This window comes from Rutidosis leptorrhynchoides, chromosome 4 (assembly GCF_046630445.1).
Source record: "Rutidosis leptorrhynchoides isolate AG116_Rl617_1_P2 chromosome 4, CSIRO_AGI_Rlap_v1, whole genome shotgun sequence".
In the NCBI taxonomy this organism is placed as follows: domain Eukaryota; kingdom Viridiplantae; phylum Streptophyta; class Magnoliopsida; order Asterales; family Asteraceae; genus Rutidosis; species Rutidosis leptorrhynchoides.
Genome location: NC_092336.1, coordinates 62,753,860 through 62,769,374, shown reverse-complemented (window position 1 = coordinate 62,769,374; position 15,515 = coordinate 62,753,860). Strand labels below are relative to the sequence as shown.

At 36.1% G+C, this 15,515-nt stretch overlaps 2 protein-coding genes across 2 annotated transcripts; both read left to right on the top strand.

The window, feature by feature from the left end:
* The first annotated feature begins 217 nt into the window (after nucleotides 1–217).
* On the top strand, nucleotides 218–6,267 carry LOC139839662 (protein phosphatase 2C 29-like). The gene is made up of 4 exons (XM_071829793.1): nucleotides 218–2,130; nucleotides 3,180–3,293; nucleotides 4,339–4,603; nucleotides 5,671–6,267. The coding sequence occupies exons 1-4, from the start codon at nucleotides 343–345 to the stop codon at nucleotides 5,793–5,795; spliced, it is 2,292 nt and encodes a 763-aa protein (XP_071685894.1). The 5' UTR covers nucleotides 218–342; the 3' UTR covers nucleotides 5,796–6,267.
* A 5,749-nt stretch (nucleotides 6,268–12,016) lies between these two features.
* LOC139840212 (bifunctional dTDP-4-dehydrorhamnose 3,5-epimerase/dTDP-4-dehydrorhamnose reductase) lies at nucleotides 12,017–15,496 on the top strand. Its single transcript, XM_071830438.1, has 2 exons — nucleotides 12,017–12,564; nucleotides 14,585–15,496. Exons 1-2 carry the CDS (start codon nucleotides 12,115–12,117, stop codon nucleotides 15,038–15,040), a joined length of 906 nt encoding a protein of 301 aa, XP_071686539.1. The 5' UTR covers nucleotides 12,017–12,114; the 3' UTR covers nucleotides 15,041–15,496.
* Nucleotides 15,497–15,515: the final 19 nt, after the last annotated feature.

Sequence of the window (15,515 nt, the reverse complement as noted above, 5' to 3'; positions counted from 1 at the left end):
GATATTATGATTTTACCCGCCCATCACGGATCGAGTACCCGCGGAACACGGGTTTTTTCTCGCCCATTGCCATCCTAATGTATATGTAGTTTTTGAATTTAACGAGACTCGCTTTCACATAGGATAGTTTTCTTCCTTATTTAAAGAAAAAAGTCTTCTTTCTCTCTCCAATTTTTTAACATCATCACCCCACTTTCTCTCTCTTCTAAACTTTCATTTCACACATACAATCACACTCTTGCTGTGTGTATTCAAAAATTGAAATAAACAAAAATAAATAAATAAATTGTTAGCAAATCAACAACAGTAGACTGTAGACTGGTGTATAGTGAATCAAATGTGATGGGAAGTGGATTCTCGCAGCTTCTCCCCTGCTTTAATCCGGCGGAGAAACGGCGGAGTAAATCACCGGAACTTATTTTCTCAACTACCGATCCACTTGATGAAACCCTAGGTCACTCCTTTTGTTACGTTCGTTCATCTGCTCGTTTCATTTCACCTACTCATTCCGATCGATTCGTTTCACCGTCTCAATCCTTACGATTTGAATCTAGCTCAACGCAATCGCGACAGCCGTGCGGTGTCGTTTCTGAAACTGGATTTAAAGCGATTTCAGGTGCATCGGTAAGTGCGAATACTTCAACTCCTAGAACTGTGATCCAATTTGAAAATATTTACGATGATGCCATTGCTAGTGATGCTGCTTCTGCTGCTGGTGTTGGTACTAGTTTAATTAAGTCTGGTAGTTTAGTTAATGGATTTGAGAGTACGTCGTCGTTTAGTGCACTTCCGTTGCAACCTTTGCCACGTGGCGATTCAGCTAGGTCAGGGTTAGGTCAAATGGAGAGAGCTTTTTTTATGTCTGGTCCGATTGAGCGTGGTGCTTTATCTGGTCCGTTGGATTCGAGTAATTACGGTTCGGATTCAGCTGGTGTTCCATTTTCTGCACCGCTTAATGCGGGTATGTATGCTAAAAAGAAGAGACGTAGTATACGGAAAGCGTTTAATAGGAACTTCCCTCGGCCTTGGGTTGTTCCGGTTAGAAATTTTGTTAGCGGGCGGAAGGAATCTCCTGCTGCAGGAGTTGTCGGGGCTGAGGAGACGGAGATGAGGAATGATAGCGACGTGCAGTGGGCGTTAGGGAAAGCGGGGGAGGATCGGGTGCATGTGGTTGTATCAGAAGAGCATGGATGGTTGTTTGTTGGGATTTATGATGGATTTAATGGTCCTGATGCACCTGAATTTTTGATGGGGAATTTGTATAAAGCAATGTATAAAGAGCTTGAAGGTTTGTTTTGGGATTTAGATGATCCAGCTCAAGTTGAGGATCATTCTTGTGTGGCACCATCACAAGAGGAGGAGGAAGTAACGGATGTTAGTGCAGTTCCTGAGAATGTTGTGAAGAAGGTCTCGTTTCGGTCAGGAGAAGAGATAGTGACTAGAAGGAAGAGATTATGGGAATATTTGGCAGAGGAAGAACCTGAACACGGGCTTGATCTTTCTGGTTCAGAAAGGTTTGCGTTTTCAGTGGATGATGCATTAACTGTAAGCAAAACCAGCTCAGGAGTTAATCGAAGATCGTTGTTGCTGTCAAAGTTGAGAAATGGGTTCGGTAAACATAAGGAGGGTAGTCGATTATTTGCATGGAAATTTGGATTGGATGCCAAAGAGCAAAAAGAGGTGGAAAACAGAGTAGAAGATACGGCCAATGTCGTTAGAAGTGGTAGGAAGAAAAAGGATGGTCCAGTAGATCATACATTGGTATTGAAAGCAATGTCACGGGCTTTGGAAGTAACTGAGCTTGCGTATATGGATATGACCGATAAGGTTATGGATCAATATCCTGAACTTGCGCTCATGGGTTCCTGCTTATTGGCTGTGTTGATGAGAGATGAGGATGTGTATGTGATGAATTTAGGAGATAGTCGGGCTATTGTTGCACAGCATGATCAAACTGAAGAAGTTGGTTCATCTGGTTCAGGGGATAATGGGATTGTTATTGAAGGTGTAGTTACCGAATCCGTTGGTGTAGTTGAAGAGGGGAATGATGTGGCAAGTGATGTACCCGCTCAAAATACAAGGTTGATGGCATTGCAACTGTCTACTGATCATAGCACAAGCATCGAAGAAGTAAGTTTTGTGTTCTGATCCGATCTTATAAATTCAAACATTTGATGTTTACTCTATGATATATCATCTTAATTTTTTTGTTATTGTACTTATTGTCTAACATGAGAGTTTGTTTATTGTTATAGTTATCTATGTTGGAAACATATTGAATCTCTTGAAACCTGCATCCATTATAGATTGGTTAAATAATTTGAAACTTTTCAAGTGAATTATCTCGTATCCTTGGATCTTAAGGTGATACTTGCACCTTGTAGCTCTATCTTATTTAATTGGATAGCTCTATCATATTATTCGTAGCTAAATTATGCTCTTCATTTGATATGGATAAAAAGAGATATAACAATATAAGTCACATCGTGCTGTAAACCAATACTCCGGTTGTTAGATATCTTAATCGCACAATGTGTCTTTGATGTAAGGTTGATGGCTATACTTCTGGTTTGAAAACGCTTTTTAGTCCATTTGTTAGTGAATCGGGTGTCACATGATTGGTTTAGGTGCAACACAACTAGTCAACTATAGTCCTTGTCTTTGCTTTCTCTCCCTTTAATTTTGTTGATGTCATGGCGGCTGGTTCCTAACTTTTAAATTGCATTTCAAGTTACATGATCACTTTACAATGCTCTATTTATTGAGATACAATTTACCTACGACACATGTCCTTGGTTAGAGACATATCTTTTAAGGTTTCAATCAATGAATTTTCTATCCCATTATAAGATTCTAAGATATATGTTTTGACGCTTTCATGTTGATGTTTTCTTGCAAATTAAGAAACAAGGATTAAGGTCTTCGTATAGAATAAAATTTAATTTTGTAAATTTTCAAATAAGTTGACTCATTTGAATGCTTCATAGGATCTTATATAGATAACTGGCATGTTATATTAAACTTCAGCTATTTTCCTAATGAGTGACACGTGTCCTCACAATTTTAGTAATTTTGGATTATTTGGGCTTCAAGCTATTGTTTGTCTATTTCATGTTTAGGATCAGTTGAAGTTAATAGATATATCTCAATTTTTTACATAAATCTTCTTACTATTGCAGGAAGTTACTAGAATAAAAAATGAACATCCAGACGACCAACATTGTATTGTCAATGATAGAGTCAAAGGTCGTCTTAAGGTTACTCGTGCATTTGGGGCTGGATCCCTTAAAAAGGTTAGTTGCTTCACCTTTCGCTCAGTTTTCTTTTTGTGCGTGATCACTTATGATCACTGTTGTAAACGGCGTCCGTTGCGAAACCCGTTGCGGCATTTTGGTGACTAAACCGTTTCGACCCCGTCCCGTTTTCTTATAAGCCGGTCAACGGTCAAAAGTCAGGTCAAATGCAGGAAAAATTGGGTCAACGCCGGTCAAAAGTCAGAAATTCTGTTAAAATCGGTCATAAGTCGGTCAAATCAATCAAAATTGACTTAGTTTAGTATTCCATTTTGTATTATATTAACGCTAATAGCAATTATAGGTACAAACTTGTCAAAGAAGGTTTTTTAGCTCTAAAATATGTGTAAATATATATTTATATATACAACAGTCAACATTAGTCAACATCTGTTCCGACCCCGTCTCGGCCCCGTTTTTTCCGTTGCGACGTTTTGAGGTCGCTACCGTTTCGCCCCTTCTCGCGTCTTTTTCAACCTTGCTTATGATAGAGGTCATTTTTATGTTTGAACCATATATTGTTTATCTGGGATTGGCATCTATATAAAGAATTTATGTGTTTTATAATGTCATCTTAGTCCTCTAAAAAGAAGATATAAAAATTATTAGTCAGGATTACAGACATGCACTTATTAGAAGAAAATGCAAGATTAAAAGGTTTAATCACGTGTTAATATTCATGTATCATTATCAGTCTTGACTCCATTACTTTATGGATATATGGGTGGGGTGAGGGGTTAACATGTCAAATGGGTTCGGTTTGAGCCACAAATACTTGCTTCCTTCATTAGTTTGATTACTTTATTAAATTAGTTAATGTGTGAATTAGTATTACATTCAGTATTGTTATTATTATATACTTCGTAATAAACTCGAGTCCTTTTGACTAAGTGACGTAGGAGGTTTTATGCTTTAAGACACACATGATGACCTTCGACCCGTTTGTTTCAATATAGTGCATGAAGCTTTACTTTAAATGACATGTAAATTGATTTACTGCAGCCACAATATAGTGTTATAACACGTTGGATTGTGAATGTTTCAGGCGAAATGGAATGATTCATTATTGGAGATGTTTCGCAATGAGTTCATTGGAAACGCACCCTACATTTCTTGTGTTCCTTCTTTGCGACACCATCAATTATGTCCAAGAGATCAGTTTCTGGTTCTTTCATCGGATGGGCTTTATCAGTATTTTAGTAATCAGGAAGTCGTTTCACATGTTGACAATTTCATGGAGAAGTTTCCTGACGGTGATCCAGCTCAACACCTGATTGAAGAGCTTCTTTTACGTGCAGCCAAGAAAGCTGGTAATTTTCCTTATCTTTGCTCATTTAGTCTTTGTTGTTTGAACAATCACAAGTAAAATTATATTTTACGCTTGGATTAAAAAAAATGACTGGGCATGAAATTGCCAAGTCTTCACTAAAATTGGAACTTTATTTGTTCAAGCTTTGCTATAATGGTTTTTCAAATACAGCAATTTTCTCACATTATGTAGTGTCACCAAAATAGAGGGATAAGGGAGAGATGGGGGAAAAGAGGGGTTATAGTTTTTTTTTTTTTTTTTTTTTTTTTTTTTTTTTTTTCATTTCCTTTCTTTCTTAGGATTCATTACATGAAAGACTTGAGGGGAGAGGAAACAGAATTAGATAAAAAAGTTAGTAAAATCTGTATACAACAAATAAATGAACAAGCCTTAAGGAAGCTAGTCTAAAGGACCATCCGTGTAACAAGTTTTGAAATAAAGGATTATCAACATAAAAGTATAAAGGGCGAAACTAGTAATTTCAGCATAACCACAAGGACCAATCTTGTAACTAACTCAATTATTCTTCTAACATTAATAGGAATGGGTTGAACAACGCCCATTATGAAATCATTTTCATACGATAAGATAGCCCAATGGTTGGGCCCTGATATCCTTGCAAGAGGTGTCAATTTTGAATCTTGTGATTGCCTTGGATGGGTTGGAAACGGCCATCGTGTAATCCGGCTGGGCGCCTCGGTCGCGGACATTAGAGTATGGGTTCGGAATCCCTCCGGTAACCCCGAATAGGGAAAAACTTTACATCCATATTAGTCGTCATTGTAATGGTGTAGTTTTCATAATCATATTTATGAATTTATTACTTTACATAAGTGGACAAGAAATGTGTCTGCCGACCAGCTCAACCCTACCTGTACCAAACACTTCAACTTGTTACCCAACCTGTCCGGGCCAAAATTGTCACCTTCATTTACAAATGTTACCCGTAGTTTAGATACAGATTTGGAGTTAATCTTTTAGACAATGATTTAGCACTTTGGTCTGATCATGTTAAATATCTGCAGCTTCTGAACTGATTTGATGAGATATTTATATGTTACCCTACAGGGATGGATTTACATGAATTATTGGAAATCCCACAAGGTGATCGTAGGAAATACCATGACGACGTTACAGTCATGGTCATTTCTCTTGAAGGAAGAATTTGGAAATCATCTGGAAAATACCTCTAAAACAACATTAAAGACGAACATATATATCACAGTTTTGGATCATGATCATCAAGTTAAAACCCTACAAATGGAGTAGAGGTTTCAACAAGGGCCTACTTTTCGTGGGTCTCAAACTCAACCATAAGTGCATCATAAACATATTCATAGAAAAGGTGCTTACTTGGGATCTGCAGTTGGACTATATGCTCAAAAATTTGGTGAAAATATGAACAGGTAATTGCTCTTGTTGACACAGAGGGACGTGTTTATTTTTCTAATTTAGGTGATGGGGGGGTGGTAAAGAATGGATTATTATTTGTTTTTTAGTTTTACTTTCTGTTAGATTTTTGCATAGATGGGAAATCTTGAGGGGGAGGGGGTTCTTTTTCTTTTTCCTTTATTTTTGTTACATTTATTGACATTGACAAATCTTCACTTGCAAAAGTGAATATGTAATTTTGATGCCCAATCCAAACATATGAATTAGTTTATAGGTGGCAATGCAATCTTGATTTTTATTTAATATTTTATCTACATGTGTTAAAATAGGTTGGAAAAATAAACTTGTCAAATGATTAAATATAGTTTTCATTGCTAAGGGTCTGCTGAATTTGTATTTAATTGTTCCTGATAGATTGATGTACTGTACAACCGGTTGAATTTGCTCATGTTGTCACTTGGTGTAAAATTAGTTTATCACCCGCGTATTCGCGAGACGTAATTAAAGCTAGTATTGATATTATATGGTGGTGGTCTGGTGGTACGATGGTGACGTGGTGGTGTTTTGGTGGTGTTCCGTTGATCCGGTGATGGTTTGGTGGTGTTTCGGTGGTTCAGTGGTTGTGTTGGTGGTGGTGGTTGCGTAATTGAATTTGTTACATTTAATAGTTGAGATTCAAATAAATAAATAAATAAATAAATGGTTTGATATGACGAAATAGACAATTATAACTTTATTAGGAAATTGATGGTTGAATTATAGTTTTAAAGTTATTTAGATGGTTAAGATTCAATATTTTTATATATGATGATGGAGTTACCACTTTCTCTTACTTTTTAGTTAAGAGTTAGAAGTTAGATATCTCTTATATTTACTATTTACTATTTATTACTATATATAACAGTTGTGGATAGTTCATGAGTAGTAATTTAGGGCATTTATGTAAGTAACTGGAACTTCGGTTCTAATTGCTCAACGCCTTCTTTAATAGATGTAGCATGTGAGAATGTTCATTACGATTAGGGTTCGTTTGTTTGCCTCTTAATGGAATGGTTCAGCACTGAATGGTGAATCATTCAGCATTCAGTGCGTTTGTTTCTGACCTCTGAATAACATATGGTGCTGAATGGTTCAGAATTCAGCTCTGAATCATTCAGAGATGAAACACTCTCTTAACCATTAAGAACCTAAATTATCTATAATATTCTTCTCAAATCATATCCTGATCACCTAACTTACAAGTATATTGAATTTTTTATTCATGTCACACGTTAATAAGGTAGTTTTAGTCAGTTCATATCGCTCATTTTAAATGATTATCAAACAACTTATTTTCATTCAGAGCAAATCTTATTCAGAGGCTCTGAACCATTCAGATTCTGAATCATTCAGCACTAAATCATTCAGTTTTATCAAACGCACCCTTAGTGTAATATATTTAAATATAAAATATAATTTTTAACATAACTTATGCATTGATGTACTATTTAATATATGTTTTGTTCTAATTTTTTTTAATTTTTTCTTATAAAAATTGTGGATAGTTCATGAATAGTAATTTAGGGTATTTATGTAAGTAACTGGAACTTTGGTTCTAATTGTTCAAAGCCTTCTTTAATAGATGTAGCATGTGAGAATGTTCATTACTATTAGTGTAATATATTAATATAAAATATAATGTTTAACTAATCTTATACATTACCTTTTACATACAAAACCCCACGAGAGTTTTGGTCCTTTTGGCCAAAAAACCAAAGCCAAACGACAATGAAACAAAAATAAGGGTCCCCCCAAAACTTTTAACACTAAGAGTTTTGGTCGTTTTGGCCAAAAAAAAAACCAAAGCCAAACGACAATGAAAAAAATAAGGGTCCCCCCAAAACTTTTAACACTTAGCATTTTCAACCCCAAATCAGGGGTATAAAACGTAAAATCACTATTTTAATTAATAAACTCCACCCACATTTTTAAACGGGCATACCTTCTCGCTGGCTGCGAATTAAATTTTTCCGACGCCACCGTTCAACTCGAAATAATCTTCTGAACCCAACGGAACTAACTATACGCGAAACGGACGCTTTTCAAAAAACGGTAAATACTTCGGGCTATCTTTCATACTTATATAATACACGTATAATAAACAACCCTAACTACCTACATCATATCGATGACTCCGTTTCCCTTTTGTACGCAATCTTCCCGCCATTAAAAACGCGCAGGCCATTATGTATACTAGGTATTAACCCCGTGTATCCAAACACACCCGTAGCAAAGCGTTTTTAATTCTGTAAATACATAACGCTACTATACGTCAACTATGCTATGCAACCCGAAAGGCCCGCAGCATCGCGCGGGTCACTTTTGCTAGTTGATTTACTATTTAATATATGTCGTGTTCTAATTTTTTTAATGATTTCTTTTTGCATAATGTGAAAGAACTTAACCTGTTAAATTTTTGTTTGTTATTTTTTTTATTAGTCCTCAGTTCAGTATTCTAGCGCGACACGCCAAAATCTGCGCGGCGCGCAGCACCACTGTGCCAGATGCCCAAAATCTTAATCTAGCTTCGACATCCAAAACATGTCTTAGCGTGCGACGCGCGCTTCAACTGCGCGATGCGTACCATTTCACACTATACTGCGCGACGCGCACATAACTGCGTGACACGCAGTAACAAAGGATCTGAACTGCAGTACCAACTTTAACTTTTAAGCCTCAACCAAAACGTTGAAAATGCTTACAACATTTATTTATGCTTATAACCTGTTTACAACACGCAATTTGACATTCAAAATACTACATAAAGAGCTTCATGACTTTAACACAAATCGTTCCAATGCGATTGATACAACAAACTTATCCCAAAATACAATGCACAATTGTGAGCCGACCATATCTACATACATTCACTTGCCATTAAAGCATAGTTCACCCAAAGTAAAAGACCAACAAAATGGGAGTTTATGAACTTGCTTACTCTTGAGACTCTTGATCACTCCTTAGCCACTTGCTTGCCCTCCCGAGTCGTCTTCGAGCCACCAACACCTTAACCCACAACACAACACAAAGTACAAGTAAGCTTTATTGCTTAGGGAGTACATAATCAATACGAACATTATCATCAATTGATTTCAATAAAGAGTAATACAACAAGAACAACAAACATCGGACTCTTATTCCTTTAATTACTTACTTACCCGTGAACTAACATGTTAAGCCTCTATCTACACGTTACCTTACCATACATATCCTTCATTACCCAATTTGAGTTTTTACGGACAAAAAAGGGGAAACTCCATTCGGATGTGCCTACGCCCTTCTTCGGGAACCCAAGGATATACAATTAGTGTCTCTTGCATGGGTGCAATCTGACCATATTGATTTCTTTCCCAAAGACGAACATGATTCCAAAGGCATTCACATAATTTATCGTAACACAACTAATAAGGAAATAACGAGATCACACTCTTGGGAACCCCCGAGTTGGACCATCTTCCCTTAACCCGAAGACGCCACTCATTTCTCAAGAATGATCCTACGACTATGAACTCACCTTGTAGTAGACGATACTCGAGGACAATTAGCAAGAAATTTAATCTCCTTAGCAATGTTGCAAAATTCGCTATTCGGGGATTAATCGGTCGGGACTTTGAAAGGATTAATCGGTAATTCGAAGATTAATCGGGGATTAATCGGATTGTACTTTATACATTTAAATACTAAATCTCAAAAATTATATGTGTAAATATATAAGAAAATCATAATCACAAACATAAACTTATGTTTAAAATTTTTCATTTTGTTTAAAAACTATAATGTTCTAGCTTAAATTCATGTTAAAATGTTGATCAATTTTGACTTTGACCGACTTTGATTACTAAATTCGATTTTGAACCATGAATTGACGTTGACCTATTAATTAAACGGATTTTAAAAAATCAGAACAGATTCCTCTTAAAATGATTAATTGGGAATTAATCGGCGAGTAATCGGATTTTTTTACAACACTGCTCCTTAGCACACCTAAACAAACAAGACCCCCCCCCCCCCCCCCAACACACACACACACACACACACACACAATTAAGCCAACAAATTTTTCTAAAGTCAACCATAACCCCTATTGATTGAAGTGACCCATATAATCACCTTCATCATGCACCTAATCTTCCTAACATAAATTTACCCAAAACTTACTTACAAAGGTCCATATACATGATAATAAGACCCAAACTTATAAGTTTTCGTAAATCTAACTCAAGAACCCTAATTCCACTATCGCATACAAATTTTCAGCTTTTAAAACATTAACACTTAAATTGGGCACAATGTTTGGGTCACACAAACCCCCAATCACAACCCAAACCTTAAAACCCTAAATTAAATCACAAAGCAAAAGTTAAGGTTCTTACCAATTGAGTGATATTGAGTAAAGAAGTTAAAATCAGCTGGAACACGCTCTATGATCGAGGATGATCTCTATTAAAGTTTATGCACACCCAAAAGTCCTCGATCTCTTCCAATTTGAGAGTTTTCTCACGCTAGAAACTCAAGATGAAGCTATCTCTCTCTCACTAAGTTTTCTGGAAGTGGAGTGAAGAAATGAATTGAAAATAGTTTCAATGCCCACCTTATACGGTTTTAGTTATTAAACTACGTTTTTACCCTTAAATCCCTTAATTATATCAATCAATCCCGTCAGTAGACCTGCGCGACGCGTACCAATACAAAATTAACATTTTTTTAATTGAGATTTTATTTATTTTTCTAAGAGCATTCCCAATACATCGCCAATGTGCTAGCCAATGTTTAGCACCACTAGGAGTGAATTGTTAAAGTTATGCCAATAACATTTAGTCTTTCATTTCGTCAATATTAAACATTTTTCATCACAGATGAATTTATTAAAAATACTTGTACATTTTATTTTAATATTTGTACTATAATTTAATTAATTAATCTATAGTGTTTGAGTGTTATGGTTGAAAACGGCTCTAGTTATTGAGTCGATAGCAATCGTCGATTTATTGACGACTTGACTGACTCTTAGAGCCTAAAGGTAATTTCAGGCATGATTTAAAAGCCCGTGGAAATTTGATATTATCATTTTCATGGCGGCTCAATTTTATTTTATTTTAAAAAAAAAAATTCCTACTTTTTGGCCGGAGGTCCACTAGGAAGCAATCTCTCTATCCGTCGAATATAGAGAGTGATGACTTTCTCTACTTTTGAGAGTGTTTCACTCTGGGTGGAGAAATGACTTGTTTTTATTCTCGGATAGGGGAAGGATTGTCTACATCTCACCTCCTCTTACACCACCCAGGTGGTATTGGGTTGTTGTTGTTGTTGTTGTTGTTGAGTGTGATGGTTAAGAGTAGGGGTGTTCAAAATATCCGAATCCGAAATCCGAATCCGAATTATCCGAAATCCGAATCCGAAAATATCCGAAAAATCGGATATCCTAAAATTCGGATATCCGAAAATCGGATATCCGATTTTTCGGATTCGGATATCGGATGGAGTTTTTAAAATTTTCGGATATTCGGATATCCGAATATCCGAAAATTTTAAAAAATCCGAAAAAATCCGAAAAATATCCGAAATATCCGATAAATATCCGAAAATTATCCGAATATCCGGAAAATTATCCGAATATCCGGAAAATTATCCGAAAATATTCGAAGTTCTTCAAAAATATCGGATATTCGGATAATCCGATATCCGAATCCGAAATTTCGGATATCCGATTTTCGGATTCGGATTTCGGATGGGATTTTTCACTATCCGAATTTTCGGATATCCGAAATTTTGGATATCCGAAAATGAACACCCCTAATTAAGAGTGATATATGATGTGTTAGTGATAAGAAAAAAATAAGAATGAAATGGTGATGTGATAATGATGTAGTAGTGTCTTAATCACTCCGTCATGATTGGGAATGCTATAACACAAATTATAATTTTATCACAAACCGACACTAGTTTTACAATATTATTACAGTTTTAAATCCCCAAATATAATATGACATTTCTCTTCCACCTTCTTCACTCCCCTATAAACACAATCACTCCATCACTCTACCTCTACACCAATAATCAACAAACAACAAATAACTAAAAATGGTTTCTCAATCCAACGGTTCAACCGCTGCCCCACTAAAGTTCCTGATCTACGGTCGAACCGGTTGGATAGGCGGTCTACTCGGCAAAATCTGTGAATCTCAAAACATCCAATACACTTACGGTTCCGGCAGGCTCGAGTCACGTGACACCCTCATCGCTGACCTTGCTACCGTTAACCCTACTCACGTGTTCAACGCTGCTGGCGTCACCGGCCGACCAAATGTTGACTGGTGTGAGTCACATAAAGTTGAGACTATTCGTACTAATGTTGTTGGAACTTTGACTCTTGCTGACGTGTGCCGTGAAAAGGGGTTGATTTTGATTAATTATGCTACTGGGTGTATTTTTGAGTATGATTCGGGTCATCAGCTCGGGTCGGGTGATGGGTTTAAGGAAGAGGATATTCCTAATTTTACTGGATCTTTTTACTCCAAGACTAAAGCTATGGTATGTTTGTTTTCACTTTTCTATTGTTTTACTTACCTAACCTCTTTGTTGTTATTGGTTGACCTTTTAAATTTGTGTGATTTTGATGATTTTTGTGATGACCCTTTTCGTGATTCCATGTTTTATGCGAATATGATGTTAATAATAGGGTGGATCTAAGATCTTGGTATGGTAAACCTTAGATTTCATTGAAGTTTTCATGGGTTTATGTTAGTATTAGTTTATTATTAGTTTGGGACCCACAAGATATATAAACATGTTTGGTTTTTTTGTTACTGTATATCTTGAAGATTTTGTATAATGTTGAAGATTTGTGCCATGGTATATTTATTTATTTATTTATTTATGTGTTCATTTGGTGGTACAAGTGTGATGGATCTAAGGTCTAGATGTGCATCCTTAAGAAAACCCTGAACTTTAATCTAATTAGATGTTCATTTCATGGATCCATGTTATGTTTTCACTTAAACTAGAGATAGTGTAAGAAAAGTTAGCCTTTTTATATCAAGTTTCAATTTTTAATAACTATTAAGGCAATGCTGAAGAGTTGTGCAATATTTTGTTATGATATTGTGTTCGTGTGAGTTTCTTACCAAAATGTGGTGCATCTGAGATTTGGATGCAAAAAAAAAAAAAAACATAAGATTTCGTCGGGTTATTTTCGCACTATGTCTTGTTTCATGTATCCGTACTATTTAGATCAACTGATAAATGATTTGGAACCCATCACTAGGCCATCTTGGTGGCAAATGAGATCTTAATTTTCATCTTCAAGAAAAAACCAATCTTTCTTTGGTTTGTATTAGTTTGTATGTTTTATGTTAATTATCTTTTATTATCTAACTAAATGAAATGTAGCAGTTCTTTAGGTATTAAGTACATATAAAATAAAAAAAAGTCAACCAACAAAAGAACCATGGTCCATGTAGCAGCATTCAATTCATCAAGTAGCACTCATGGCAATCATCTTATTCGTCACCTGAGACAAAACATGCTTAAAGTGTCAACCAAAAAGGTTGAGTGAAATTCATAGGTTTATATAATATGCATTAGACCACAAGATTTAGTTTAAAGTTGATTGATACCAAACATATCAATCTAAAAGTGTTGCTGAAGTTTGTAATATCGCGACTAAACAAAAGTTACCTCGTGACACCTTGTTATTCAGTGTCGTTGAATCATTATTATGTAACCAGAGACCAACGGTCAAATGGTTAGAGACGTTAGAGTGCTCCCAACGCATGCGCCCAGGCTCCGCCCAAGTTTTAGTCCAGGACACTGATGGCACCATTTAGCCCAGCTCTAGTCCAGGGGTCTAGCCCAGCTCTTCCGCCCAGGTTCTTGTCCATTTACAACATATTTGAGGACGGCTGGACGTATATATTGCTTGTACCATGAGCATTAAAGCTTGTAACATCTTTAATTAAATAATTTAAGTGGGTCCCAATTTATTTGAGGAGGTATGTCATTGTTGTGAGTGTTTAGTCCAGGTTTAGTCCTGGGAAGAAAGTGGGATGGAGGTGCTGATGTGGCGCTGAATGATTGGTTAGTCCTGGAAGAAACCCTGTCATGGTTGGGAGTGTCATGGTTGGGAGCGCTCTAAGATTTCATAAGAAAATTTGTTACATGCCTTTCAAGATAAGACATCCTCTTAACCTGAGTACAATATTGAAAGTTTGTGCATCTACCTTGTATTGGATCTTATGTTTTGTGGGACACCCACATATTAAAGGTTTGTACAATTTTGTCTTGTGGTAGCAATAATGTCATTCTCACCTTAATATTGGAGTAAAACTTAATGAAATGAGGACCATCATGACGGTAAACATTTTAGAAATCTTGTACTATTTCTTTTTCATTCTATCGAACCTTAATACAAATATGGGGATCTATGCAATGACCATTTCTAATGATATGTGTTCTATGATGTTCTTGTTTGAACTTGATGAATGTGGGAATTTTTAGATGTTTATGTCAAAGTTGAAGTGAAATTTATGTTTTTATTTCGTTTGACCTGCAGGTAGAGGAACTGCTCAAAAACTACGAAAATGTATGCACATTACGTGTAAGAATGCCCATCTCATCAGATCTTACAAACCCCCGAAACTTCATCACAAAAATCTCTCGTTATGAAAAAGTGGTCAACATCCCAAACTCGATGACCATTCTCGACGAACTTCTTCCAATCTCCATAGAAATGGCTAAAAGAAACCTAACCGGGATCTACAATTTCACTAACCCCGGTTGTGTTAGCCATAACGAAGTATTGGAGTTGTACCGTGAGTACATTGACCCAACGTACACATGGAAGAACTTCAATCTTGAGGAGCAAGCAAAAGTGATTGTTGCACCAAGAAGCAACAACGAGCTCGATACAACAAAGTTGAAAACTGAGTTTCCCGAGCTCTTATCGATCAAAGAATCACTTGTGAAGTTTGTGTTTGAGCCTAACCGCAAGACCCCCGTTGCAGCTTAATCTTAAGGTTTGAAGTTGCTTTTATTCGGGCTAGTTTTGTTGAAAATGTTATTGTTGTATGTTCAAACTACATGGGGCACCATTGAAGATTTTCTTACGATATTGCGTATTTTTCGGGTTCTATTTTCTGGATTGTTTTGATATTGAATAAACTTGTTGGAAATGATATAGTTTTTTTTTTTTTTGTATGAATGAAATTATTTTCTTATGTTCATGTGAAATGATACTTCAGATTTACTCAGCAGTAGTTAGCTTATTCAGAATGGATCTTTGTTGTGGGCTGTTGATCAAACTGAGGCATTCCATCATGCTCACAAGTCACAACAATCATTTGGTACTCATGAAGTCATAAATAATGTCTATGTACTTGTATTGTACTCTATGCTATAAAATAGTACCTATATTATACTACTACTATTTTATTTTATTTTTAATTTGTTTCAATTAAGAGGAACTCACGATGTTTGATACAGAG

Coding starts and splice junctions, on each gene's coding strand:
- LOC139839662 (XM_071829793.1), top strand. CDS start 343: ATGGGAAGTGGATTCTCGCAGCTTCTCCCCTGCTTTAATCCGGCGGAG. Junction 2,131..3,179: donor ATAGCACAAGCATCGAAGAA/GTAAGTTTTGTG, acceptor TTACTATTGCAG/GAAGTTACTAGAATAAAAAA. Junction 4,604..5,670: donor ACGTGCAGCCAAGAAAGCTG/GTAATTTTCCTT, acceptor GTTACCCTACAG/GGATGGATTTACATGAATTA.
- LOC139840212 (XM_071830438.1), top strand. CDS start 12,115: ATGGTTTCTCAATCCAACGGTTCAACCGCTGCCCCACTAAAGTTCCTG. Junction 12,565..14,584: donor ACTCCAAGACTAAAGCTATG/GTATGTTTGTTT, acceptor TTTGACCTGCAG/GTAGAGGAACTGCTCAAAAA.